The sequence below is a fragment of the Ipomoea nil genome, unplaced genomic scaffold (genome assembly GCF_001879475.1).
Source record: "Ipomoea nil cultivar Tokyo-kokei standard unplaced genomic scaffold, Asagao_1.1 scaffold1768, whole genome shotgun sequence".
Taxonomy (NCBI): domain Eukaryota; kingdom Viridiplantae; phylum Streptophyta; class Magnoliopsida; order Solanales; family Convolvulaceae; genus Ipomoea; species Ipomoea nil.
The window spans coordinates 376,527-404,370 of NW_017618196.1; the positions used below are offsets into that span (position 1 = coordinate 376,527).

At 35.7% G+C, this 27,844-nt stretch overlaps 2 protein-coding genes and 1 long non-coding RNA gene across 9 annotated transcripts in view; 2 read left to right on the plus strand and 1 right to left on the minus strand.

Annotated features, from left to right (window-relative positions):
* LOC109192092 (putative late blight resistance protein homolog R1A-10) overlaps nt 1-27,844 on the plus strand; it is a 185,287-nt gene that overhangs the window by 8,762 nt on the left and 148,681 nt on the right. The window lies entirely within an intron of this gene.
* The window catches only part of LOC109192085 (putative late blight resistance protein homolog R1A-10), a 44,707-nt gene continuing 32,099 nt past the window's right edge, over nt 15,237-27,844 (plus strand). Inside the window, exons 1-10 of one of the 7 annotated variants that reach the window (XM_019342688.1) lie at nt 15,238-18,692; nt 18,821-19,046; nt 19,163-19,243; nt 19,767-19,933; nt 20,203-20,308; nt 20,793-20,936; nt 21,647-21,748; nt 21,812-22,037; nt 22,227-22,281; nt 24,199-24,329. In XM_019342688.1, the coding sequence (XP_019198233.1) occupies nt 15,337-18,315 (2,979 nt within the window). In that variant the 5' untranslated portion in view covers nt 15,238-15,336 and the 3' untranslated portion in view covers nt 18,316-18,692; nt 18,821-19,046; nt 19,163-19,243; ... (5 more) ...; nt 22,227-22,281; nt 24,199-24,329. Of the gene's footprint in view, nt 18,693-18,820; nt 19,047-19,162; nt 19,244-19,337; nt 19,349-19,522; nt 19,545-19,766; nt 19,934-20,202; nt 20,309-20,792; nt 20,937-21,461; nt 21,481-21,646; nt 21,749-21,811; nt 22,038-22,226; nt 22,282-24,198; nt 24,330-27,844 lie in introns of those variants that run through there. The other 6 variants (XM_019342689.1, XM_019342690.1, XM_019342687.1 and 3 more) reach the window with 6 other exon arrangements.
* Nucleotides 21,484-23,687, minus strand: LOC109192098. The gene is made up of 3 exons (XR_002056045.1): nt 23,677-23,687; nt 21,864-21,945; nt 21,484-21,565 (listed from the first exon to the last, which is right to left on the minus strand). It is a non-coding gene; the product is annotated as an uncharacterized LOC109192098 (long non-coding RNA).

Consider the following 27,844-nt stretch of genomic DNA (forward strand, 5'->3'; position numbering starts at 1 on the left):
CTTAAGGTTAGAAGCTAAAGCGTCTTTCATTTTTAATTTTCCCTGATTTTTTTTTATTATTAATACAAAATTAGTTACTATTTTATTTTTCTGTTCTCATTTCATTTTCTGCATTATTTTTCACAGATCAAAATCTTGGACCCTAAATATGATGAATCACAGAATTGACATACAAAAGTGTCTATTTAAGACGACTTGGGCAGCCTCATAGTATATAGCTGTTAGAAAATGGTATGTGTAAGGTTACAAGTGCTGATTTTTCAATTGTGTAATTTTTGCATTTTTTAGAGTTACATCCCACTTTATTTTATCTAAGTAATTATACCATCCTGGCTTGGGCTTACACTAAAATCAGGCTTGTGTAGTTGTATATACAAAATATAAATTCATTTTTATACTTTAGAATAATTTCACTCTGTGACCAAGTTATAACTTGAAAGAAGATACCGGGTAGGGGTGGAATGATATTGTTTACTTGTACAAATCTATTGAACGTTATATTGAAGGTATAATTTGGTTGTTTCCTTGGACCTCATCTCTGAAAATATGTAGTCAAGATGACACTATAATCTAATTCAATAACATAATTGAAAGATGCAAGTGTTGCTTAGCCTGGTTTTGTCACTGTATTATTGTGAAGACAATAAATAGCTCATGTAGTTACTTTCTTTGGTTAAAAGTTAATGATTCCTCATGAATGCAATGAACTTACTACTGCAGAGTATCCAGAAATTGGTAATAGATGCTACTTGTTGAAAAGGAAACTAAAAGGAACCTGAACATCTTCTTGTTATTCCACCTTACAAAGAACAACACATTACAGGACATTATATAGGAAGATAACAAGTATTGGGAAGGGACATAAAGGGTCTTCCCAAGGAAAAACTATTCCACTCCCAAAGAGATAAAAGCATAATAAATAACCCTGCAGAATAGGCTGCTCATATTCCAAGATAGGCTGCTCATATTCCAACACTCCCCCTCAAGCTGGAGCGTATAAATCAAATGCTCCCAGCTTGCTACAAATATACCCAATTCTAGGTCCGCGAAGAGATTTGGTGAGAACATCAGCAAGTTGATTGTTTGACCCAACAAATGTGGTAACAATGACTCCGGATGCAACCTTCTCGCGTATAAAGTGACAGACAACCTCGATATGTTTGGTCCTTTCATGGTAGACAGGATTGGAGGCAATATGTAGAGCTGTCTGATTGTCACAAACAAGTTTCATAGGTCCAAGCTTGAAGAAATTGAGTTTTGTGAGAAGTTGCTTAACCCAAATTAGTTCACAAATCCCTAATGCCATTGCTCGATATTCTGCCTCTGCGCTTGACCGTGCAACCACATCTTGTTTCTTGCTTTTCCAAGAAACCAAATTCCCTCCAAATAGGACACAATATCCTGATGTCGATCTCCTATCCCAAGGACACCCAGCCCAATCTGCATCTGTGTAACCAACAATTTCTGTATTTCCATGATCTTTATAAAGTAATCCTGTACCTGGGGATCTCTTTACATATCTTAAAATTCTGATAGCTACATCCCAATGGCTTTGGCATGGCTCTTGTAGAAACTGACTAACAACGCTTACAGCAAATGAGAGATCTGGACGAGTGATAGTCAAGTATAATAGCTTGCCGACTAATCTTCGGAACTGCTTAGGTCGGATAGAGGCTCCCCCTGACCTGGAAGAAGTTTAACATTCGGATCCATGGGTGTGTCAACTGGCTTGCTATCTATCATACCTGTTTCTTCAAGGATGTCCAAAGCATATTTCCGTTGTGACATATAAATACCTTGTTTAGATTGGGCCACTTCAATACCAAGGAAATACTTCAACTTTCCAAGATCCTTTGTCTCAAAATGCTGAAACAAATGTCTTTTAAGTTCGTTTATTCCCTCCATATCATCCCCTATGATAACAATGTCATCAACATACACTACCAGATATATGCTTTTTCCAAATAGGTGTCTATAGAAGACAGAGTGATCAGCTTTGCTTTGATTCATGCCAAATTGTTGGATCAAATCACTAAATCTCCCAAACCAAGCACGAGGAGATTGCTTTAAACCATAGAGGGACCGTTTGAGACGACAAACAAGGTTAGTTCCAGTCTTAGCTACAAAGCCAGGGGGCTGCTCCAAATACACTTCTTCCTTAAAGTCCCCATGCAAGAAAGCATTTTTGATATCCAACTGATACAGGGACCAGTTACGATTAGCTGCCATTGAGAGGAAGAGACGAATAGATGTGATCTTAGCAACTGGTGAGAAGATATCTGTGTAGTCAATGCCAAAAATCTGTATACACCCTTTAGCAACAAGTCGGGCCTTGAGTCTATCAACTTGTCCATTTGGACCAACTTTCACATTATACACTCATCTACAACCAACCACAGTTTTTCCAAGGGATAAAGGAACTAACTCCCAGGTCCCAGAAGAATGAAGTGCTTCCATTTCATCAATCATTGCTTGCTTCCATCCAGGATGAATTAATGCTTCTTTGACACTTTTTGGAATAGAAACAGTAGATAAACTAGTAATGAAAGCACAATATGATGGAGACAATCTCTTTTGTGTAAGAAAATTATAAATGGGATAAGGATTCCGAGTGGATCTTTTACCTACTCGACTGGCAATGAGAGAGCTTGTTGTGGTACTTTGGACCATGTCAGTGCGCAACGTTGATGTGGGACATGAATCAACTAAAGGTCCATCCTCTTGGGAACCTTGACGATTGCGCCGCTGATAGGTGTACAAGAAAGGTGAACTGTGTCATTCTTGAATGGTTGGCATTGGTATAGTTCTTTCAGGAACAGTAGGGGACACGGGCTCTGTAAAGGTAGGAACAGGGAGAACTTCTGTGACTTCAAGTGGTTCCCCCAAGAAGTCAGATTCATCAACTGAGGTGGAAGAGAAAAAGGGCGTAGTTTCAAAAAAGGTGACATCAAAGGAGGTGTAGAAACGGTGTGTTTTAGGGCAATAACACTTAAAGCCTTTTTGGAGACGGGAATACCCAATGAACACACATTTTATTGCCTTGGCATCAAGTTTGTCACGTCCTGGAGAGCTATCATGGACAAAGCAAGTACTTTCAAAGATCCATAACGGGAGTTTATAGAGAGGTTCCTGTGGAAGTAAAAGATTAAGTGGAATTTTCCCTTGCAACACAGAAGAAGGCATTCAATTTATTAGGTAGCAAGAGTGAAGTATAGCATCCCCCCAAAATTTCTTAGGAACCTTGTGGTGAATGAGCAAGGTGCGGGTTGTGTCAACAAGATGTCGAATTTTTCGTTTAGCAACACCATTTTGTTGAGGAGTCCTAGCACAAGAAGACTCATGCAATATCCCATGTGAGGAGAAGAACGAAGTGAATGAGTCAGAAAAATACTCCTTAGCATTATCACTTCGTAAGACCTTTAGAGATACCCCAAATTGATTCACAATTTCATTGTAGAATTTTTTAAACACATCAAATAGTTCAAAACGATTTTTCATTAAGAAGACCCAACTGCATCGAGAGAAATCATCAATGAAAACAACAAAATATAGGAACCCCAAGGTAGTTGAAACACGACAAGGTCCCCAAACATCAGAATGAACTAAACAAAAAGGTTTATCAGCCCTCCTATTCATTTTACTAGGGTATGAGGCTCTTGAGTGTTTTCCAAGTTGACAAGACTCACATTCTATTTCCTTTAAATTGGACAAACCAGGAACAAGTTGTCTTAATTTATTGATGTTAGGATGCTCAAGGCGACAATGGCTAAGAAAAGGTGAAACAGTAGCGGTGCAAGCTGTGTTGTTATCGGTAGAACCTAGAAGATAGTAGATCCCTCGTGATTCATGTCCCGTACCAATCGTCTCCCTTGTCTGTCGGTCCTGAATAACCATAGAATTAGAAGAAAAAGTAACCAAGCAATTTAGAGAGTGAGTGAGACGATGGACTGAAATTAAATTGAAAGGACATCCGGGAATGTAAAGAACATTCAATAAAGAGAAAGAATGGATGGAAACTTTCCCAATCCCCTTAGCTTTTCCTTTTGATCCATCACCAAAAGTAACATATGGAAGAGAATCCGAGAACTCAATTTGGGAGAAAAGAGAAGGGTTACCAGATATGTGATAGGTGGCTCCAGAGTCGAGGACCCAAACTGAGTTTGATTGTGAAGCAAGGTCAGTGTGAGAGATATCGGGAGAAATGGTTGTTTTGGCACCCTTTAATTGCAAGAATTCTGCATACTCACCTTTTGAGATAACTTGTGTGCTTGAGTCTGCAGTATTTGGATTCCCAGATTGAGCTATATTAACCATAGTTGGTTTCCCAAGGAGTTTCCAACAAACCTCACGGGTGTGCCCTGGTTTGTTGCAAAAGTCACAAAAACGAGAGGAATTACGTCCTCCACCTCGGCCCCCTCGGTTACTTCCACGACCTCTTCCTCTATGATAGCTTTGAGTAGTAAGAGCAGAGTGATCAACAATGGTTGAGGATGGTGTATTTTCTTTATAAATAGAAGAGACTTGAAGAAGTCTTTTGAACATTTCTTTGGTGTTTGGAACATTTCCATCACCAAGTATACCATTACGGACTTGCTCAAATTCAAAGCAAGGAGAGTGTTTTTTACAAAGGCGACATTCAATAACAAGGAAAGTGTCTTTAGCAATGGCGACATTAGTTCATACGGGAAAAAAAATACCAACTATATACAATTATACACAACGAAATACAGATATATATAATTATACACAACAAAATAAAGATTCTTTTTTATTTTCTTTTTTTTTTTCGCAATAAAGGAGTTGTAGCCTCGGCTTGTAGGATGGTGGGAAACTAGATTAGGTCAAATTTTGGGAATCCTCGCCGCATTGAAATTGGATTAGGTCAAATTTTGCAACATGGGAATCTTGGCAGCATTGTACATACGGGTAAGAATACCGTATTTACTCCACTTTTTTGAAAAAAATTAATGGAAAAGGTATATCATCTTTCCCAAAGACGACATTCCATCTCCCATATATCGTCTTTCAAAAAAACGACATTCCCTCCCCCGTAACCCACCTTACCAATTTCCTGATCTCGAATCCCGGATTTAATTTTCTCGTCACCGGAAAAATCACCCGGAAGGTTACATGTCAAAGGACTCGTATACTGGAGCTTTTGGATTTAGACTCAAGCTACATCCAAATTGTTAAGTTTTTTTTTTTTTTTTTGTGAGTTTTTGTAGGTATAATTAGAAAAGAGAAACGGGAGAGAGAGTAAAAAGGAAATAAAAAAATAAAGGAAAAACAAAATTAAAAATAATAATAATAATAACAGCTAAACATGTGCACTGCACGCATCGGTCTGGAGGCGGGATGTGCACTAAACTCGCAGAAATAGAGTATTATTCTTCCATTTCTCTCCCCTGCGGAACCCACAAAAAACTTTGTCTTGCAAAAGAAAAAACATAGAAAAAAAGCCATTTGTTTAAAAACCATTGAATGGTTTTTGACTTGTAAAAACTAGAGCAAAATCCACAAATGTGGATGCTCTAATGAGACCTATCACTGATGGATAGTTATGTTGTGCATCCATATGCACCATGCAAAAACGACGTCGTTTTATTAAAAACGCGCATCCCACTTAAAAAAAATCAGTTTCGATTCCCCTCAACAAGATTATGTTGTTCATAGATTCTGGAATTTTAGTTCATAGATTCTGGAATTTTAATTCATAGATTCTGGATTTTTAGTTCATCGATTCTGGAATTTTAGTTCACCGATTCTGGAATTTAAGTTCATCGATTCTGGAATTTTAGTTCATCGATTCTGAAATTTTAGTTCATCGATTCTGAAATTTTAGTTCATTGATTCTGGATATGTAGTTCAAATTATGCACAATATAATGTTGTTGGTGGGAATCGAAACTGAATTTTTTTTTAAGTGAGAAGCGCGTTTTTAATAAATCGACGTCGTTTTTGCGATGCACAACATAATTTGCCATCACTGATGAGATGGGTCAAGTACTGTCAAAGTTGGTCGAAGCCCGTGGGCTAGCCCGCACCCGTCCCGCGGTGGGGTGGGATAAGGTTATGGAAAATAGGCCCGCGAAAATGTGAGTTTAACGGGCGGGCTAGAATCAACCCACAGCTTGCGCGGGCCGCCAACCCTAGCCCGTGGGCCGGTCTGCAGAAGCCCGCCAAAAAATTGGCCCGCAGTGGGGCGGGCCTAATGGGCCATGCCGACCCGTTTTGACAATACTACTTGTCAGCCCTTTTAAAAGATTAACGAGACCCCACAAGACCTATCAGTGATAGTTCTTGTCAACTTGTGTTGTTTGTTTCAAAAAAAAATAAAAAATTATTGAAGATAATTTCTGGCAAGAACAATAAATGCAAATGAGACTAGCACTTGTTGTATACACTTTGAAAAATGAAAGTGCTAATTGCGTTTGTTGTATTTCAACAAAAGAATAATAATTTTGAAATTTGCATAAACTCAACTGCAACTTATGTTTTTGACAAAAAACTCAAGTCATAAACGAGTTTTTCCTCTTTTTTCAAGTTCTAAAAGTTGTTTATTCTTGTCACTTGTTCATAAAAGTAGCCCATTCCAGGGGTCAAAGTCCATATGAAGTCCTTGTATTGTAGTGTTTTGTTCAATTTAGTTTTTATACCAATTTATTCTGTTCAATTCAGTCCATCTACTTTAAAAAGTGGTGAAACTAAGGACAATAGTTAATGATGTTAATATTACCGTTAACTTAGCATATATGGCACTGACATCATTGAAGCCACATCATGATATTTATATTCTTGTTCATATATTAATTACAAACATGCTGACATCAAGTGTCCAAATCTCATTAGGAATATGATTGTAATTATTATTTTGAACATACTAGTTTAATATATTGGTGTTAAAAACACTAAGACTATGTGGTCTAATGGTACCTGGGTTGAACTTTCATTTGGAAGGTTGTGAATTTGAGCCTGATAACTTAAGTTAACGGTAATATTAATACTGTTAACTATTATTCTTAATTGCACTACTTTTTAAAATACATGGACTAAATTGAAAAAAAAAATAAAAGTATAAGGATTAAATTGAACAAAACACTATAGTATATGAACCTCGTAGGTAGTTTGACCCCATTTCAATCAAAAATCCTTTATTTTATACCTTATATGTTGATTAATTATTGAATTTAGGGTGGTCCATTTTGTGGGGCGTAAAAGACAGGGTTATTTGCTGAATTGGGAAGGAATTAAAACATGTGGATATCTATATGATGCTTTTAAAAGTTGGACAAACCTATGCAAAACTCATTTGAAACTTGAGTTTTTTTTGTATTAAAAAAAAAAACGTAAGTTTCAAACAAGTTTGCCAATTTTCTAATTTTTTCACCTAAAATATGAGAAACACAAGTGGGACTTGCATTTGACGTGTATATATATATATATATATATATATATATATATATATATATATATATATATATATTGAGATGACTTCCCTTTCTCGTATGTTAGGCAGGAAAAAAAAAAAAAGGAATTTCAAAATATTAACATATTCGTTTGGGACTTGCATTTTTACCAAAAACTCAAGTTCAAAAACGAATTTTTTCTAAATTTGTTAAACTTTTAAAAGCATAATATTTTTGTCCACCTAATTCCTTTCCATACTGTCGTCATGGGTTATAATGGAACTTTGAAAAAAAGATGTAAAAGAAATAATGTATTCATGTCTTCAGACCATTTTTATGTAAGAGATTAGGCTATGATTATCCCAGTCAATGAGCATATTTGCAAGATGATGTAGTATTAGTCACATTATTTTTATTTTTATTTTTTGATTAACAGAGTTTGCAAATTTGCATCTTTTGTAAATTTGCAAACCCGGAGCATATTTACAAAATTAACATTATTAGTTATATTAACATTAACGACGGGGAAAACCCAACTAGAAAAACTAATTATATTCTCTTACTTCAAAGATAAAATAGGATTACTACTTCTATTTGGAAAAAATCACCTAGTATAAGTACTGATTAATATGGTTTTTGATTCAAGTGTTTAACACCATTGTCTTCATGTGTCACATGCTGGAGCACCAACTGTCCATTTGTCATCCAAAATTAAGGAGCCACCACAGTTGAGGCATCTTGAACTTAAATGGCAATTGATATATGGTAGATCCTCCGAGCAGGAATAAATGGAATTTGCAAACATTATCATGGGTGAGTCCAACTCAAGGAAACTTCTATACTCTATAGACTAAGATTCTTGCTTCTTGAAGCTAATAAACTCGAACATTGGGCAACTCAAGAAAACTTCTGTAGACTAAGATTCTTGCTTCTTGAAGCTAATAAACTCAAACATTGGGCAGGCGTTGGTGATTTTCTAGTTTTAAGTTGTTAGTCTTGACCTCGAGGTCAATTATGTTGGATCAGTGTGGCCCTTCCTTTGTTACTTTGTCTAAGCATATACGAGACTGGCAAGTTGAAATGGGAAACCACATATTTTAGGTTAGCAACTAAAGTACGTGATCCATTATCAACTATTTTTTGAATCAATGCTAACGTTCTTTACAAAATTTATTACATTTCTGTTTATGATCTCATTTTGTTTTCTCCATTTTGCATTATTTTTTCATAGATCAAAGTCCAGGGGCCTGAATATGATGAATTACATTTAGAAGAGTTTGTAGAAGATGACTTGGTTAGGCTCGTAGTAAATTAACAATTATGTGAAAATGGTTTGTGTGAGGCTACATGTGTCTTTGTATTTGCATGCCAAATGAAATGAAATGGTGTTGCTACCTTGTACAGATCGATAATTATTGAAGCTAAAGTGGCAAATGAATCAGTTCCCCATGACTCATCAGCTGATCTTCAATTCAAAACTTAGATTTCTTGTTTGGTGATTTTTGTTGAGAGAGATGTAGAAAGATTTGTTATATTACTTCCTTGTGTCAATGGGGAGACAACAGATAAATATATACAGACTAAGAGACACAATCCTACAGACACAACCCTACACAACTTCAACAGCTATATTTCTACAGACACAACTTTTGTGTTTCAACAATTTTCTCCCCTTGTTACTCAGCAGAAAATTGTAAGTGCTATCTATATCATTGATCACAGTTGCCTAGCTTGTTTCAAAAAATGCAGTGGGTATTCTTTTACAGACAAATAGTTTCGTTCTCTCCATTTTCCATAGATCAAAATCTACGGGCTTGAATGTAAGGAATCACCGTATCCACTTGTAGAAGAGGGCTTGGCCGAGATCACAGTGAACTACCTGCCATTCGAGAGATGGTATGTATGCGGATACTGAATGACGCCTTCAATTTTGATCAGATGCTAAATAACAACTAGACAAGGTGTGTTGCTAGCTAGAATTGTGTATTCAATTCAAAACATAGATTTCTTGTTTGGAGCTTTTGTTTCCTTGTTTAATTCCAAGTGCTACCATTGATCATAATTGCCTTGTTTATAGAAAAATGGTTTGGATATTCTTTGACAGCCAAATGTTTCTCATTTGCAAGCCATTAAAGATATACTTCATCAATCCAACATCATAGAAAACAGCAGTATTGTTGAACCTAATTTTGAATAGTTCAATAGTTGCTATCCTTGGTCAAGAGTTGTGGGTTCCTTATAAATGTAAGATACTATTGCAATTATCGAAAAAAAAATAACCTATATGACGATTTTTGTATGGCTATTTTTTATTTTTTAAAATTAAATTGTTTTAAACCTTAATTTGATGTTGCTTTTGCGAATAACATTGCTCCTTATTTTAGGGTTTTTTTTACTGAAATGAGTTATTTATATTGACAAGTGACAAGAATGAACAACTTTTAAAATTTGGACAAAAAAGAGAAACACTCGTTTGCCACTTGCAAACGCAAGTTGCACTTGGGTTTCTATAAATTTAAAAAAAAAAAAAATCTGCTAAAATACGACAAACGCAAATGACATTTGTTTTTCTAGTTTTCGCCGAAAATTATCTTCCAGACCCATTTTAGTCAAAAACCCCATGTAGTTGTAGGTTGTAGGGTGTGTGTGTGTTTTTTTTTTTTTAAATCATAACACTTGTCTTCTTTGGGAAGTACCTCATCTGGCAAGCTGGACGTCTAACAGCATCAAAATTTCTTCCATGATCAAAGCCAACACTCGTCCCTGGAGCAGGCCGGAGGGTCCTACATATCTAGTTGGCTATATCCGAATGCTTGTGAGTTACGGAACTAGAGGTGGTCGTTACCAGCGGCGGCGGCTTTCACAGTAGGGGCGGAGAAGCTAAAACTGAGTGTAGTAGTATGGGGCTACCGGGAAGCTAGAAATTGGCAAAATTAAAGGTGATGGTTGTGATAGGTGGAATGGGAAGATGTGGGTGGGATAATAATGGTGAATGGCATATCTATGGAAGATTAGATGAATCATTTACTCGTCCGGAAAAAAGTATTTGTACGGGTTTCGAAATAGAGAAATCCCTAAGCTGGGATACAAAGCAAGGAAAGTGTTTTTGACAAAGGCGACATTCAATAACAAGGAAAGTGTCTTCAGCAATGGCGACATTAGTTCATACGGGAAAAAAAAATACCAACTATATACAATTATACACAACGAAATACAGATGTATAGAATTATACACAATAAAATACAGATTCTTTTTTATTTTCTTTTTTCGCAATAAAGGAGTTGTAGCCTCGGCTTGTAGGATGGTTGGAAACTAGATTAGGTCAAATTTTGGGAATCTTCGCCGTCTTGAAATTGGATTAGGTCAAATTTCGCAGCATGGGAATCTTGGCAGCATTGTACATACGGGTAAGAATACCGTATTTACTCCACTTTTTTAAAAAAAAATTAATGGAAAAGGTATATCGTCTTTTCCAAAGACGACATTCTATCTCCCATATATCGTCTTTCAAAAAGACGACATTCCCTCCCCCGTAACCCACCTTACCAATTTCCTGATCTCGAATCCCGGTCTTAATTTTCTCCTCACCGGAAAAATCACCCGGAAGGTTACATGTCAAAAGACTCGTATACTGGAGCTTTTGGATTTAGACTCAGGCCACATCCAAATTGTTAAATTTTTTTTTTTGGTGAGTTTTTGTAGGTATAATTAGAAAAGAGAAAACGGGAGAGAGTGTAAAAAGGAAATTAAAAAAATAAAGGAAAAAACAAAATCTGTAAACAAAATTAAAAATAATAATAATAATAATAATAATAATAATAATAATAACAGCTAAACATGTGCACTGCACGCATCGGTCTGGAGGCGGGATGTGCACTAAACTTGCAGAAATAGAGTATTATTCTTCCATTTCTCTCTCCTGCGGAACCCATAAAAAACTTTTGTCTTGCAAAAGAAAAAACATAGAAAAAAACTATTTGTTTAAAAACCATTGAATGGATTTTTGACTTGTAAAAACTAGAGCAAAATCCACAAATGTGGATGTTCTAATGAGACCTATCACTAATGGATAGTTATGTTGTGCATCCGTATGCACCATGCATGGGGCATACGTATGCAAAAACGACGTCGTTTTATTAAAAACGCGCATCCCACTTAAAAAAATCAATTTTGATTCCCCTCAACAGGATTATGTTGTTCATTCATTCTAGAATTTTAGTTCATAGATTCTGGAATTTTAGTTCATAGATTCTGGAATTTTAATTCATAGATTCTGGATTTTTAGTTCATTGATTCTGGATTTTTAGTTCATTGATTATGGAATTTTAGTTCATCAATTCTGGAATTTTAGTTCATAGATTCTGGAATTTTAGTTCATCGATTCTGGAATTTTAGTTCATTGATTCTGGATATATAGTTTAAATTATGCACAATATAATGTTGTTGCTGAGAATCGAAACTGAATATTTTTTTTTTAAAGTGAGACGCACGTTTTTAATAAAACGACATCGTTTTTGCGATGCACAGCATAATTTTCCATCACTGATGAGATGGGTCTAGTACTGTCAAAGTTGGTTGAAGCCTGTGGGCTAGCCCGCACTTGTCCCGCGGTGGGGTGGGATAGGGTTATGGAAAATAGGCCCGCGAAAATGCGAGTCTAACGGGCGGGCTAGAATCAACCCACAGCTTGCGCAGCCCGCCAACCCTTGGGTTGCATGAACCCTAGCCCGTGGGCCGGTCCGCAAAAGCCCGCCAAAAAATTGGCCCGCAGTGGGGCGGGCCTAATGGGCCAGGCCGGCCTGCTTTCACAATACTACTTGTTAGCCCTTTTAAAAGATTAACGAGACCCACAAGACCCATCAGTGATAGTTCTTGTCAACTTGTGTTGTTTGTTTCAAAAAAAAAAAAATTGTTGAAGATAATTTCTGACAAGAACAATAAATGCAAATGAGACTAGCACTTCTTGTATACACTTTGAAAAATGAAAGTGCTAATTGCGTTTGTTGTATTTCAACAAAAGAATAATAATTTTGAAATTTGCATAAACTCAACTGCAACTTATGTTTTTGACAAAAAACTCAAGTCATAAACGAGTTTTTCCTCTTTTTTCAAGTTCTAAAAGTTGTTCATTCTTGTCACTTGTTCATAAAAATAGCCCATTCCAGAGGTCAAAGTCCATATGAAGTCCTTGTATTGTAGTGTTTTGTTCAATTTAGTTTTTATACCAATTTATTCTGTTCAATTCAGTCCATCTACTTTAAAAAGTGGTGAAACTAAGGACAATAGTTAATGATGTTAATATTACCGTTAACTTAGCATATATGGCACTGACATCATTGAAGCCACATCATGATATTTATATTCTTGTTCATATATTAATTACAAACATGCTGACATCAAGTGTCCAAATCTCATTAGGAATATGATTGTAATTATTTATTTTGAACATACTAGTTTAATATATTGGTGGTAAAAATACTAAGACTATGTGGTCTAATGGTACCCGGGTTGAACTTCCATTTGGAAGGTTGTGAATTCGAGCCTTAGATAACTTACGTTAACGGTAATATTAACACTGTTAACTATTGTCCTTACTTGCACTACTTTTTAAAGTACATGGATTAAATTAAAAAAAAAAAGTATAAGGACTAAATTGAACAAACACTATAGTACATGAACCTCGTAGGTAGTTTGACCCATTTCAATCAAAAATCTTTTATTTTATACCTTATATGTTGATTAATTATTGAATTTAGGGTGGTCGATTTTGTGGGGCGTAAAAGACAGGGTTATTTGCTTAATTGGGAAGGAATTAAAACATGTGGATATCTATATGATGCTTTTAAAAGTTGGGGAAACCTATGCAAAACTCATTTGAAACTTGAGTTTTTTTTTTTTTTTTTTTTTTTTTTTAAACGTAAGTTTTAAATGAGTTTGTCAATTTTTTGATTTTTTCACCTAAAATACGAGAAACACAAGTGGAACTTGCATTTGACGTATATATACTGAGATGACTTCCCTTTCTCGTATGTTAGGCAGGAAAAAGAAAAAAGAATTTCAAAACATTAACATATTGGGACTTGCATTTTTACCAAAAACTCAAGTTCAAAAACGAATTTTTTCTAAATTTGTTAAACTTTTAAAAGCATAATAATTTTGTCCACCTAATTCCTTTCCATACTGTCGTCATGGGTTATAATGGAAGTATGGAACTTTGAAAAAAAGATGTAAAAGAAATAATGTATTCATGTCTTCAGATCATTTTTATGTAAGAGATTAGGCTATGATTATCCTAGTCAATGAGCATATTTGCAAGATGATGTAGCATTAGTCACATTATTTTTATTTTTTTATTAACAGAGTTTGCAAATTTGCATCTTTTGTAAATTTTCAAACCCGGAGCATATTTACAAAATTAACATTATTAGTTGTATTATTTTTTAATATTTTAATATAACTAATACTGTTATTTTAATATATTGGGCTGACTTTTGAAAGTTGATTAAATTTGCAGGGATGTATGGTGAATAGTAAATGATTTGCAAATTGGATAATATGGAAGTGAGACCTATTTTTGAAAATGAGAGAGATTTGCAGAGATAAGGATAACTTTAGGGAAAAAGTTCAAATTGCCCTTCCAATTTTACCTGAAAAATCAATAGGCCCCTAAACTTTTAAAATGTACAATTGCACACATTAACAATTAGTGATCTACTATCGCATGTCAGTAGGGTTCTGACAACCCACCGGCGACATTTTAGACAACAAAGTGATCAACGAACGGTCGTCGGTCGCTTTTGAAGAACGGAGAAGTTGACCAAGGTGGCCTTCTCGTTAGAGAAGGCAACCTAGTGGTGGCCTTCTCCTAGAGAAGGCCATCACCGTGGTTGCCTTCTCACCGGAGAAGGCACCCCGTGGTCGCTTTCTGCTGGAGAAGGCCACCACTATAGTCGCCTTTCAGGTAAGAAGGCGGCCACTAGGTTGCCTTCTCGGACATTAGTCTCCCTTCTCTGTTCTTTAAAAGTGACCGACGACCGTTCGTCAATTGCTTTGTTATTTAAAATGTTGTCGTTGGATTGTTGAAAACTAACTAATGTTTGGATTTCATTGCACTAAAATAAATTGTTGATGGGTGTAATTACACCTTTTAAAAGTTTAGAGACTTAGTTGATTTTTTAGGTAAAGTTAGAGAACTTATTTAACCTTTGTTTCCCTAACTGAATTGTTAAGCCTGCTCTATACTTAAAGGGAAGAGGACATTTGATTAAGAGTAAATACTGGCAGAGGTCCTCCGACTTTGGTGGCAATGCCAATTTTAGTCCTCAACTTTTAAATCAACCACTTTTAGTCCTCTTACTTTTTGTTTCTAGCCACCTATGGTCCTTTCGTTAAACTTGACCATCTAATGCTGTTTTCTAAAAGACAATTCAGTCCTTTCATAATTAATTTATTAATTATTATGTTTAATTTCCGCTTCAGAATAGTCAAACAATGGTTTCCGCAGTTATGAACATGTACAAAACCAGCTCGTGAATCAAAATGGCGTACAAAAGCTGGTACAAAGGTCGTGCCAAAACGCAGTCGGGATATCTCGGCATTAGATGATCAAGTTTAACGGTAGGGCCTTAGATGGCTAGAAACAAAAAGTAAGAGGACTAAGAGTGGTTGATTTAAAAATTTAGGACTAAAAGTGACAGTGCCACCAAAGTCAGAGGACCTCCGCTGATATTTACTCTTTGATTAAAAATGGATGAATTCTTTCAATTCTCTGTATTTACTAATAAATTTTTTTTAAAAAAAAAAAAAACATGGCAGACAGCTTGCCAGCAAGCACTTGTGACTTGTGAGACTCTTGCTTGCATATTATCTTTCAGAGTTCAGTGTGCAATATTCTTATCAAATTAAAAATTGGAATTGAGATAGATCATAGATGGCTTGTGTTGCTTTAGCTTCTCTGATTGGAACCATTGAGATTGAGTTTGTGCAACCCACCCCAAGGGTACGGCTGTCTCCCCATGATTCGCCACTAATCATATCTATCATTGAAAACCTATCTTGTTTGCAAGCCTTTCTCCAGAAGAAATCCAGTGGAGATGGAGATGGAGATGCACTCAGAGAATTGGAAATCCAAATCAGAGACTTTGCAATCAAAGCTGAAGACGACATTGAATTACAACTTAGCAACATCCTTCACGCTGAAGACCGGAGGGAGTATCGAGAAAAAGCTTCCGATGAACTCCATCAAACACTGGAAGAAGCTGCGAAAAATGCAACAAAGCTGTTGGAGTCATGTGTAAGTGAGAGAGAGATGGCTAGTGTTGCTTTAACTATTCTCATCAAAAAATTTAGGCATTACTTTTGGCAACACTCCCCAACGGTGTATGGTGGTGATGTAGCTGCAACGTTATCTTTCTTACGAAAGCTTTCTTCTCTGCGAGATTGCTTATTGCAAGGGAATTCCATTTCTGGTGCTGCTATCAAAAAATTGGAAACCAAAATCAGAATCTTCGCACTCGAAGCTGAACATGACCTAGAAATACAACTAAGCAACTTCCTTCAAGCCAAACACACCTCCAAAGAAGAATCTAATTCCCAGAAGCTCCATCAAACCTTGGGAAAAGCAGCCGAAATTGCGGCAAAGTTGTTCCAGATTATCGACAGAGAAAAAGAGCATGAGAAAGAGAGGGAGGTGAATTGTGATGCTTTAGCTTCTCTCAGGAAAACAATTGATAAGATGGAGTTATCAATGACGTCTCTTCATGATAAAGATAAAAATAAAGCGGGAATCAAATCTAATTTATTGGAAAAGCTTTCTTCTTTGCAACTCTTTCTGCACAAGGAATCCAATGGTGGAGGTGGAGGTGGGGGTGGAGGTGGGGATGGAATGAAAGATTTGGAAACTATTGTTGAAAACTTTGCACTCAAAGCTAGACATGACATCAATCTACAACTAAACAGTCTTCTTCAGGCTAAAGATACAGAGTTTGAAGAAAAAGTTTCACAGGAACTCCATCTGACCATGCAAGAAGTAGCAGAAACCGTAGCAGAGTTATTGAACACAATCAACTGTAGAAGAAGCAATGAAGTTGATGATGATGAGGCAAATGAAACTCAACCATGGTTAAAACATTCTGCTGATGCTTCCAAGTATGATGGATCCTCCTTGCATGGCTTTCTAAAGCCTGAGGGCAGAATGGTTGGTCGTCTCCATGATAATAGAGTGATAAAGAACCAACTAATCTCTTTCCAGTTTGGACTAAAGATAATCTCAATTGTTGGAATGGTGGGTATTGGAAAGACTACTCTAGCAAGATATGTGTATGATGATGCATCAGTTGCATCCTATTTCGATGTAAGAAGTTGGGTTACTATACCTCCTCAACACTACAATAAGAGACGAATACTAATCCAACTTCTTAAGTCAATTAAGCCAGAGGAGCCAAATATAATTAAAAAGGGAAGCACTCCAGTTGAACTACAAATGCAGGTACGCAATTGCTTACGTGGTAGGAAGTATCTAATTGTTTTGGACAACATTATGAGCGGTGAAGCTTACACTGACATCATAAATTTGGTTCCCGATGACAAAGTTGGAAGTCGCATATTACAAACCACTAGACACTTTGACCAACATACCAACGGGAAAATGTATGTCCATCACATGATGTTGCTAGACCCAAAAGAAAGCTGGGAACTATTTGGTAATATCCTTTCTATTGAAGAGCACTTGGCCCCTAAATTTGAAAAAATTAGGAACCATGTTGTGGAGAAATGTGATGGATTACCACAATTAATTGTTGAAGTTGCCAAGCGTTTATCTAAATGCAATAACATAAAACAAGGGTGGAAGAAGATTGAAAAGGAATTAGAGTCATTGGGACTTCTAGATCGCAATGCACTCAGTGTTAGTTACAATATGTTGCCACATCATTTGAAAGTTTGCTTTCTATACTTTGGAGTCTTCCCAAAACGTAAAAAAATTCTGGTTAAAATGCTTATAAGGTTGTGGATTGCCGAGGGATTTGTGACGCTATTGAAACATAAGGAGTTAGAAGATGAAGCTTATGAGTACTTACAAGAGCTTACTGATACAAGTCTTCTCTTAATTGAAGATCAAAGTTGTAACGACAAAATAAAGACTTGTAGAATGCACAGTGCTATGCATAGCTTCTGTGTAGTAGAAGCTCAGAAAGAAGGTATTTTATGTGCAGTAAATACTCAGCAACATCTAGGATTGTCTTTAAAAGCATTTGCAAATTCCTGTCGTTGGCTAAGTTTGTACTCACACAGTTTTGACTATTATGTGCTCTTTGGTACAAACATCCCTCGCTCCATTTTCTTTTTCCATGACAATCCTGAAATGTTTGTTCCTCCCAAGTTGTTAAGAGTTTTGGCTTTTGATACTTCTATATCATTTCAAAGAGTGCCAGTGCAATTAGGGGGTTTAGTTTTTCTGAGATACCTATCCATAACACAATGGTTCAAGGATCTGGATGATGTAGTGTCAAATAATCCAAATTTAGAGACACTTGTTGTTTCCGGTAATGGAGCACCAACTGTCCATTTGCCATCTAATATTTGGAAGCCACCACAATTAAAGCATCTCGAACTTGGCAATTCATATATGGTATATCCTCCAAGTGCAGATAAAAAGGAGTTTAAAACATTATCTTGGGTGGTGAGACCAGTTCATTGCAGAAAAAAGATGTACAGCAAGTTCCCTAACATAAAAAATTTGAAAATTTTGCTGAAGGATGACATAGAGCCCCCCAGTCACATTGGAGGATGTTGCAATAATCCTATTATTTTGGATCATTTTGACTATTTTAAATGGCTTGAGAAGCTAAGCATCTCAGTTTCTATTGGTTGCAATGCAGCCCTTCCAGAACAGTGGGTCTGTATCCTTTAGGACTGAAGAAGTTGAAGTTGAAAGGGACTAATATTTCTCAGAGGGATTTAAATGTAATTGCCAAGTTACCCCAGCTTAAGGTGCTCAAGTTGGAACATGCCTTCCATGGAACAATATGGAAAGTAGCCGATGGAGGGTTTCCTGAATTAATATTCTTGCTCCTTGAAGCTAAAGAACTCAAGCAATGGGTACTTAGCTCCCAGTTTGGCCTTTTCAAATTCAGACACTTAGTCTTAAGATCTTGTAATTGTTTGGAACGGATGCCAGAGAATTTTATAGGTTACTGCTTGGAGTCAATTGAGTTTGAGGGGTGTCACTCTTCCCTTGTTGCTTCTGCCAAGCAGTTTCAGCAGAAGAGAAGATTAAAAAATCTTAAGGTTAGAGGCTAAAACATCTTTCATTCTTAATTTTTATTCATTTTCTTTTCAATGCTGAATGTTTTTACAAAATCAATTACTATTTTATTTTTCTGATCTCATTTTGTTTTCTGCCTTACTTTTCGCAGATCAAAGTTCTGGACCCTAAATATGATGAATCACAGAATACTCATACAGAAGTGTCTAGTAATTTACTATGACATCATTATGAATACACATACAGAAGTTGGTAATAGATGGTACTGAAACATGGGCTCAAGAGCTTTCTGTCAAACATTGTTAAGGAGATCTAAAGTTAGGATGTTCTGTCTTTTTGAAGAAATCATGTTGGTAGTTAGGCAAGCTGCCAAGCAGGTAAATTCATATTTTATCTAGTGCCTATATGGGATGATTAATATACTACTTTACATCTATGTTTCTGTTTCTTTTCTGTTTTGCAATTAATCCCAAGTACAAATATGCTTTTGCAGATTGGTATATACTAATTGAATACCTTTTTGAAAATTTTTCAAGCTAGGAAGCTGCAAGTCTCAAGTATTGAAGATCTACAGGTAAGGGAAATTTGCTTGGTTATGTTCCATCTAAACTTGACTGATTAATATTGATTTGCAAAGCTAAGTATAATTCTAAAAACTTCTTCATGAGATTGGTTACATCCATTTCATGCATTTTCTAAGGTATCCAATGAAAGATTTTACAGTGATCTTGGTTTCTAAGAGAGGGCTTTCAAAATTTGTACTTGGTCTTCATGTGATTTTGTTTACCATTCTCTTTTAAGCTACTGAATGCTCAAGACTAGAGATGCATGATGTTCTTGAAATTTCTTGTAGAACCTGCAAAGAGGTTGCAGAATAAGCATGAAATTAGTTGAAGCAAAATTGAAAAGGATAAATGAATGACTCATTCAATTTGCCAACAACTGACAGAATGAAATAAAAAATGGAAAAGCTGTATTTCTCTAGAATCACAATATGAAATTATCTTGCAAAACTTGCACCTCTACAGTTGCTAACAACTCTGCAATTTGTTTTTGTGATGATAATGTGTTTGTTGCATTCTTTTTGGTGTAAACAGGGTAGTGAGGAGAATTGGAAAAGGTTTACTAGCAACTTGGAGAATACCTTCCATGGAAAAGTATGAGAAGTAGCTAAAGGAGAATTATGTAGACTGAGATTCGTGCTTCTTGAAGCTAATAAACTCAAGCATTGCACGTGCAATGGTGATTTCCCATGTCTCGAGTGGTTAGTCTTGAAATTTTATTGTTTGGAAAATTTCTCTTGGTGTTTATTAGAACATTTGAACCTGCGGTCAATTAAGTTGGATTGGTGTGGCCCTTTGTTGCTTTGGTAAGCAGATTAAGACTGGCAAGTTGAAAAGGATAAATGAACAGATGTTAAAGCTTGTTTCATCATTAATTTTTATTTCTTTTCTATCAATGATGTTATTCTTTACAAAATCAGTAACTTTTTTGTTTTTAATCTGATTTCATTTTCTGGATTATTTTTCACAGACCAAAACTCTTAGACCCTGAATATGATGAATCACAGAAAACACATACAGAAGTGTCTATGTAAGAAGTCTTATCCAGCCTCATAGTATACAACTGCTAGAAAATGGTAAGTATTAGGTTACATGTGTCTGGTGTCTACATTTTTATTTGCATACCAAATAAAATGATGCGCTGATTTTTCAATTGAATAATTTTTGCATTTTCTAGAGTTCATCCCACTTTATTTATTTTATCTAAGTAGTTATACAATCCAGGTTTGGGCTTACACTGGAGTTAGGCTTATATAGTTGTAATTACAAAATAAATTCATTTTTACAATTTAGAATAATATCACTCTATCACCACATTATAACCTGAAAGAAGATCAATATTGCTCTATATATACATGTGCACACTAGGGGAGAAATGGTGTTATTTCCAATAACCTAATAGAAAGATGCACTATTGTTGGACTCTGGTTTTGTCATTGTAATATTGTCAAGATAATAGATAGTTCAAGTAGTTACTTCTTTAATTTGGTTAATAGTTAACAATTCCTCATTAATGAAAGAAACTTATGATGATGTCTCTATGATTGATTGCTACTACAGAGTATCCAAAAGTTGCTAATAGATGGTATTAAACCAAGGGCTGAAGAGCTTTTTGTCAAGAAGACAATGGGTGACTTTTTATTACCAGACATTATGAAGGAGATGCTTTTGCAGATTGTTATTCTCATTGAATACATTTTTGAGGTTGCAGAATAATAATCATGCCTTTTAATTTCCCAACAGAGAAGGAAAAGTTCTTTACCAGAGAAATTATATTAGACTGATGTTGCTTTATATTTTAATGTTATAACTACTGAACCACACTCATCAACTACTAATTATATTATTGTATTAGTAATTCAAAGATCAAATAGGATTACTATTACTGTAAGGAAAAAATTCCTAATAAATGAATGATACATTCAATTTGCCAACAATTCAAAGTATGAAATAAAAAATGGAGAAGCTCCCAAAACTCACACCTCTTTAATGGCTAAGAACTCTATTTTTATGAAGATGATGATGATATGTGTGTTGCATTCCTTTCAGTGTAAACAGGGTGGGTAATGAGGATAATTTGATAAGGTTTAGTGCAAGTTGGAGTACATGGAGCCTGCCTGAATCACATATAGATCAGAAGAGTGTATAGTTAGTTGACAAGTTGGCTTGTGTCTTTGTATTTGCATTTAATGGCATATGAAATGAAATGGTGTTGCTTCCTTGTTACAGATGATTGAAGGTTATAAATGAATTGGTTCCTCATCAACACAGAACTTAGATTTCTTGTTTGGTGCTTTTCTCCCCTTGTTACTCACTAAATTCAATTCCAAGTGCTATCACAATTGCCTTGTTTCAAAATAAAATAAAAAATGCAGTGGGTATTCTTTGACAGACAAACAGTTTCTGATTTGCAGGACATTAAGGATAAACTGCCTCAATCAGACATAACAGACTGATAAAGTATTCCTAGACCTACCCTGTAGGTCTTGTCAAAGGCAATGGATAGCACAGCTCAGGTAGTAACTATCTTTGGTGAACAGTTGACGAATGCAAGAAACTTATTGTGATTGCTGCTGCAGAGTATCCAATGGTATTGAAGCTTGGGCTCAAGAACTTCCTCTCAATGCTGACTTCCTAACATGATGGAGACGATGGAGTGGTACTTAAACTTAAGTTCTCCCAATCCTATTGGAAGTAGTCTTTTGGATGACTCCTTGGGTTTCAGTACCTATCATTAGTGCTCTTGTTGCCAGGCTAGTGTTAGCCGTCTAGAGTGAGCCACTGTGAATGTCAACTTATCAAGGGGTAAGCAGTAACGAGCGTATATTTTCCTTAGAGTTTTATAATGTTGATGCTCGAAGATATCATGTTAGTCATAGGGACAAGTGGGTAGGTAGATTCATATTTCATACATACCATGCCTATATTGATAATGATATGGCTTTACTTCTGTTTCTTTTCTATGAGTTTTAATTTTATTTTTTTGGACCAAAGGGATGGAGGAGATTCCATGAGAGATAAACCTACACAGTGAAAGGAATCCATCAAGGTTAGAAATTGCTCAAGCAATCATCCATCAAGATTCAGATCAATTAACCACCCGCATCTAGGGGTGAGCAAAATATCGGTTAACCGCCCGATAACTGATAACCGAACCGACCAAAAAAGTCGGTTTCGGTTATTGATCTTAAAATAATTTCGGTTTTTCGGTTACCGGCCGAAAATGACCGAAACCGACGATCGGTTTTTCGGTCAGTTATAGTATTACTTTCCGTCGGTTATGGCGGTCAAAAATCACGGTCGGTTTTTCGATTTTTCGGTCGGTTATGTAACCGACCAACCGTTTGCTCACCCCTACCCGCATCCCCCACTCATATTGAACAGTCATACTTGCCAGAAAAAAGGTTTTGTTTTGCTCTCTATAACCATGAACCATCCTGATACATGCTGAGGAAGTCTTATTTTATTATATTACATAGTTTAAATATTAATAAATTACTAAATAGTTATTTAGAAACTAATAAATAGTTATTTAGAAATTACTAAATAGTTAATTAGCTTATTACTCTTAGTCTTCAAAATTAGTTTAGGTAGATTAATTATTTAGAAGCTACCAAATAATTATTCTTAGTTTAGGAACCTTTGTAATCAACCCTATAAAAGGGAGTGTTATTTGGAATAATAGAAGAAGCAAAAGTTTAATCCCAAAAAGGGTCTAAGGGAGTTTTGGGTCTCAAGCAAACCCAGTGTCTTCTTCTCTTCTTTTCTTTTTCCAACTATTATTCTTTCTTCCTTTTTCCCTATGTTTTCTTGCCCATGACGGGAGCACATAACATTGGTTCCGTTGCCGGCGTCATGGGCGTCACTCGGTCTGAGTTTGAAGCTCTCAAAGAAACAGTGAATGAGTTGAAACTCTTAGCAAAAGAGCTATGCAGACGTCGCTGTGGAGAATTGGGTGGATTTCCCAATGACCTGAAGCAATGTATTACAGAATTCCTCAATGACCAAACACTAAAAATCAATACGCCAACTTCCTTAGGAAGTCAGCAAACAGATGGCGATGTTACATCACTCAACGTGGATGATTCATCATTCACAATCATTGTTGATCACCCACATGTGGAGATAGCGCCAATGCAAGCCACTATTTCAGCCGATCAGCCTCATGTCGTTTCAACACAAACGGCTACTGAAATTGAGATTGTGGCCTTTCCAAAAACTGTCCTATGCGTGGGAAGGTTATTTCCCCACTCTCCAACCCCATCTCATTTAAGGGTTGTATCGTATGGTATTGGTCAGTCTTCATCTTTGGTGTCTCCCTCATCATCCAATGTTGCTGTTCCAAATAACTCCCTCAAAGGATGTCCAAGTTTGGGTTCTTCCTCACCACTGTTTGCTCCTCCATTGATCAGTAGAATGCCACTAAAGGCTTTTCCATTTGCACTTCTTTTGGTGAGGCCATTTGATCGTGGGAAGTGTTGGCTACGTGATGCGCAAAGTTATCAAGCTTGCGGGCAAGCTTGATGTCTAGGAGGGGTGTAATGATACATGCTGAGGAAGTCTTATTTTATTATATTACATAGTTTAAATATTAATAAATTACTAAATAGTTATTTAGAAACTAATAAATAGTTATTTAGAAATTACTAAATAGTTAATTAGCTTATTACTCTTAGTCTTCAAAATTAGTTTAGGTAGATTAATTATTTAGAAGCTACCAAATAATTATTCTTAGTTTAGGAACCTTTGTAATCAACCCTATAAAAGGGAGTGTTATTTGGAATAATAGAAGAAGCAAAAGTTTAATCCCAAAAAGGGTCTAAGGGAGTTTTGGGTCTCAAGCAAACCCAGTGTCTTCTTCTCTTCTTTTCTTTTTCCAACTATTATTCTTTCTTCCTTTTTCCCTATGTTTTCTTGCCCATGACGGGAGCACATAACACATCCTTACTTCCCGCTAATGCCCCAGGCTATCACGTACTTACTAGCATCTACAAGATTCAAAATTCCCCTTCAAGGTGATGATGTTCCTGCCAACCATGGTAGAACAATTTGAGAGTCACACTCTATGCAATGTTGACAAAAACCCCTATTCCATGCAGATTGGTGAAGCCCTTGCCCTTATGCTCGAGTTAACTAATATAATGTTGATGTTTTCCAAAGAAATCATGTAGGTGGTTGTGGCATGCAGGTTGATTCATCTAGTGCCTATATGATCGATTGAGATGATGATATGACTCGACACATCTATTTCTTTTCTGTTTTTCTGGATGCAATTATATTCATTCTTTGTTTTGATATGTTTTTGCAGATTGGTGTGCTAATTGAATGCCCTGCTTGGAAGCTGCTAGTGCTCAAGCTATTGGAGATGAAGAGGTGAGAAGAATTGCTTGGTTATTTTGTTCTGCAGATTGATATTGATCTGCAAGGCTAATTAAGTATAATTTTGAAAACTTCTCTTATTAGATCTAATTCACTATGAATAACCTCCCATCTTATGTTTCAGGGGAGATAGAAACAAAGGAAACCAGATGAATCTTGGCCACTTTTTCTTTTTATTCACTTGTTAGCTGGCATGAGTTATTTTCTATATTCCATTACTGGAATTATGCACTTTTTCTTTGTTCCCATTATGCACTTTTTCTTTATTCCCTTATCAGCTGGCATAAGTTAATAAGCCATTTCCAATTAGTTTTTTTTTTTTTTTTTTTTTAGGTGTGTGTGGGGGGGGGGGCGGTGGGGGGGTGGTGTACAAAGGGGAAAAAAGAACAAACAAAAAGGAATCTCAATGATATGTTCACATGGAAAACCAAAACTAGAAACTGCACTATTACGCACATCATTCTTAATTCTATCTTTATCTCACGAATTCATGCCTACTAATGAAATTTTATTGGTTGTTGCGAGTGGATTCTATAAAGAGTTAATTCCATTATTTGTCCTAGAGTTATAGGTGACAGTCTACTTTTAGTCATTTTTTATTAGAACATCTTCATTTAGTCCTAGTATTATTATGACATAACCATTTTTAGTCATCCTCCAACAAAATCGTTGAAATGTTGTTAAATACAAAGACATCTCAATCTTTTCTATATAAAGTAGGTTGAATTGTTATATTTTTTTTGTTTATTTTGTTTTTAAAAAATCATAATTGAATACCGGAATGTCATTGTATTTTACGATATTTAAACTGTTTTGTTAATAAAGAACCAAAAATAGTTATACCACAATAATACTATGACCAAAAGTGGATGTTCTAATAAAAAAAGAACTTAAAATGGATTGTCACATATAAATTTAGGATAAAAAATGAAACTAACTCATTCTATACATTCAAAATAACATATGAACTCTAAACATAATGTCCTATTATTGGGGAGGTTGCCATTTATATATATATATATATATATATATATATATATATATATATATATATATATATATATATATATATATATATATATATATATATATATAGAGAGAGAGAGAGAGAGAAAGAAAGAAACGTGTGCCTATAGGAATACCTCATAATTTGAGTCTTAAGAGATATGGTTATTTTAAGTACAGAAGAATGACTATATTCAAAGTGTTAAGAATTAATATTTGTACTGATAATCTCATAGTAGTCTGTTAATTTTAGTCTAGTTAGTTATGCATGCATTTTCTCCTTTAGAATTGGTCTATAATTGTTGCTAGCTCCTCTTCTATGTTATATGTTGTACTTTGCCGCATCAGAATCAAATCCAGAAATCTTCTCGCAAGTAGGGGCGAAATTAAAACTAATAAGATATTTTGAAAAAAAAAAAAAACACTTAGAGGTAAGACCATAAATATTCTAGGAATGAAAAACCAAAATAGTGAGAAAAAATATTCAAAACAAAATATGAATCATAATTAATTAGATAAAATAGTTCAAAGATATTAACTACATACATTACGCACAAGGATTACCCGTAATTCAACCACCCGGTCGGTCCGCCATTAGTCACCCGGTCGATTCGTTAGATCCGCCGGCCAGATGAGTCAAATCACTTGTCATACCGCTCGTGTGTTAACATGCCTTGGATAGGTGAAGATGTTCTCGAATCACCCATGGAATTGGCGCAACGGAGCACCACCCCGCCCGGTCCGCCGTAGGTCACCCCGTCGGCTTACGGTGCGACTATAACACCCCACTTTTCTAACACTTAATTACATCTCTAAATAGTCATTAACATAACTATGCAGCGGAAAACTAGGAGATAATAGTGGAAGTGTCACCGCCACAATCACCATTCTTTGGTGATTGCACAGGCTAAAAGGGGTAAAACTACAAATAAGATTAAGTCTGGGTACTAGAAATAAATACTGGAAAAGTAAGGGGGAAAAACGTCACCCCAACACAGTCTACAACAATCCTCAAAACCATAAAGTCATAAGTCTAAATCCATAACATGATCATAATTAAAACTAGAGTTTAGAAATCTCAAAACTAAGAGACTAATCTAACTCGATCTCTTCTCACTGATGGGCCCACCTGAAAGGGGTTTTGCAAGCAACACATAGACAAACAGGAAAAACACCTGTTAGCACGAAACTAAGTATAACCACACTCAACCCTGTAAAGCATTCTAGCATATACTTTGAAAACATTTGATATCTTTATAGCAATAAGCTAATTTCAACTCATCTTAAGAATTAACACATTCTTTCTAAATGATTGCACCCTATAATATCAGCTGGCATGCTTATATATGTATAAGACTGATCACGTATATTCATCAACATATAGACTTCTCAAATAGCTTATCAAACAATTCATGCTTACAGACAGGATCATGTTAAAGGTCTATACCACAGGTATTTACATGCTTTCACATTCTTACCACATAACTTGATAAGTGGAACTTCTACTACAACACGATAATCAGGCTCAATGAATATCTCAAGTTAAACTTCTCATTAAACAATCTTTTACAATGCTCTATTCGTATACAATCATGTATAACATTATGATCATGCTTCTTATGCAATCTATTGCAACAATATATTCATACTCATATGCAATCTTGTGCAACCATATAATCATACTCTTATGCAATCTAGTGCCACAATATATTCATACTCGTATGCAATCTAGTGCAACAATACATTCATACTCGTATGCAATCTCGTGCAACAATATATTCATACTCGTATGCAATCTCGTACAACAATATATCCATACTCGTATGCAATCTCGTGTAACAATATACTCATGCTCATATGCAATCTAATGCAATAATATAATCATGCTCATATGCAATCTAGTGCAATAATATAATCATACACTCATATATAAATTAGAGTACTTTCTATGGAGGTTTCTTTGTTACTTTCTCGAGTTTTTCTTGACTCTCTTTCTTTCTCTCGAGTCTTTATTGACTCTCATACTTGAGTCTCTGTTGACTCTCTTTCTTGAGTCTCTGTTGACTCTCTTTCTTTCTCTTATACTCGTAGACGGTTTAGGGTTTCACAAATGTGTGAATTACCCCATCGGGAACGGCATAATTCCGACCCAATATTTCCTACCGTTTACGAAACCAATCTCGTGGTTCAAACTCTGTGGAATCAGGTATCAAACTATTAGTGTACAC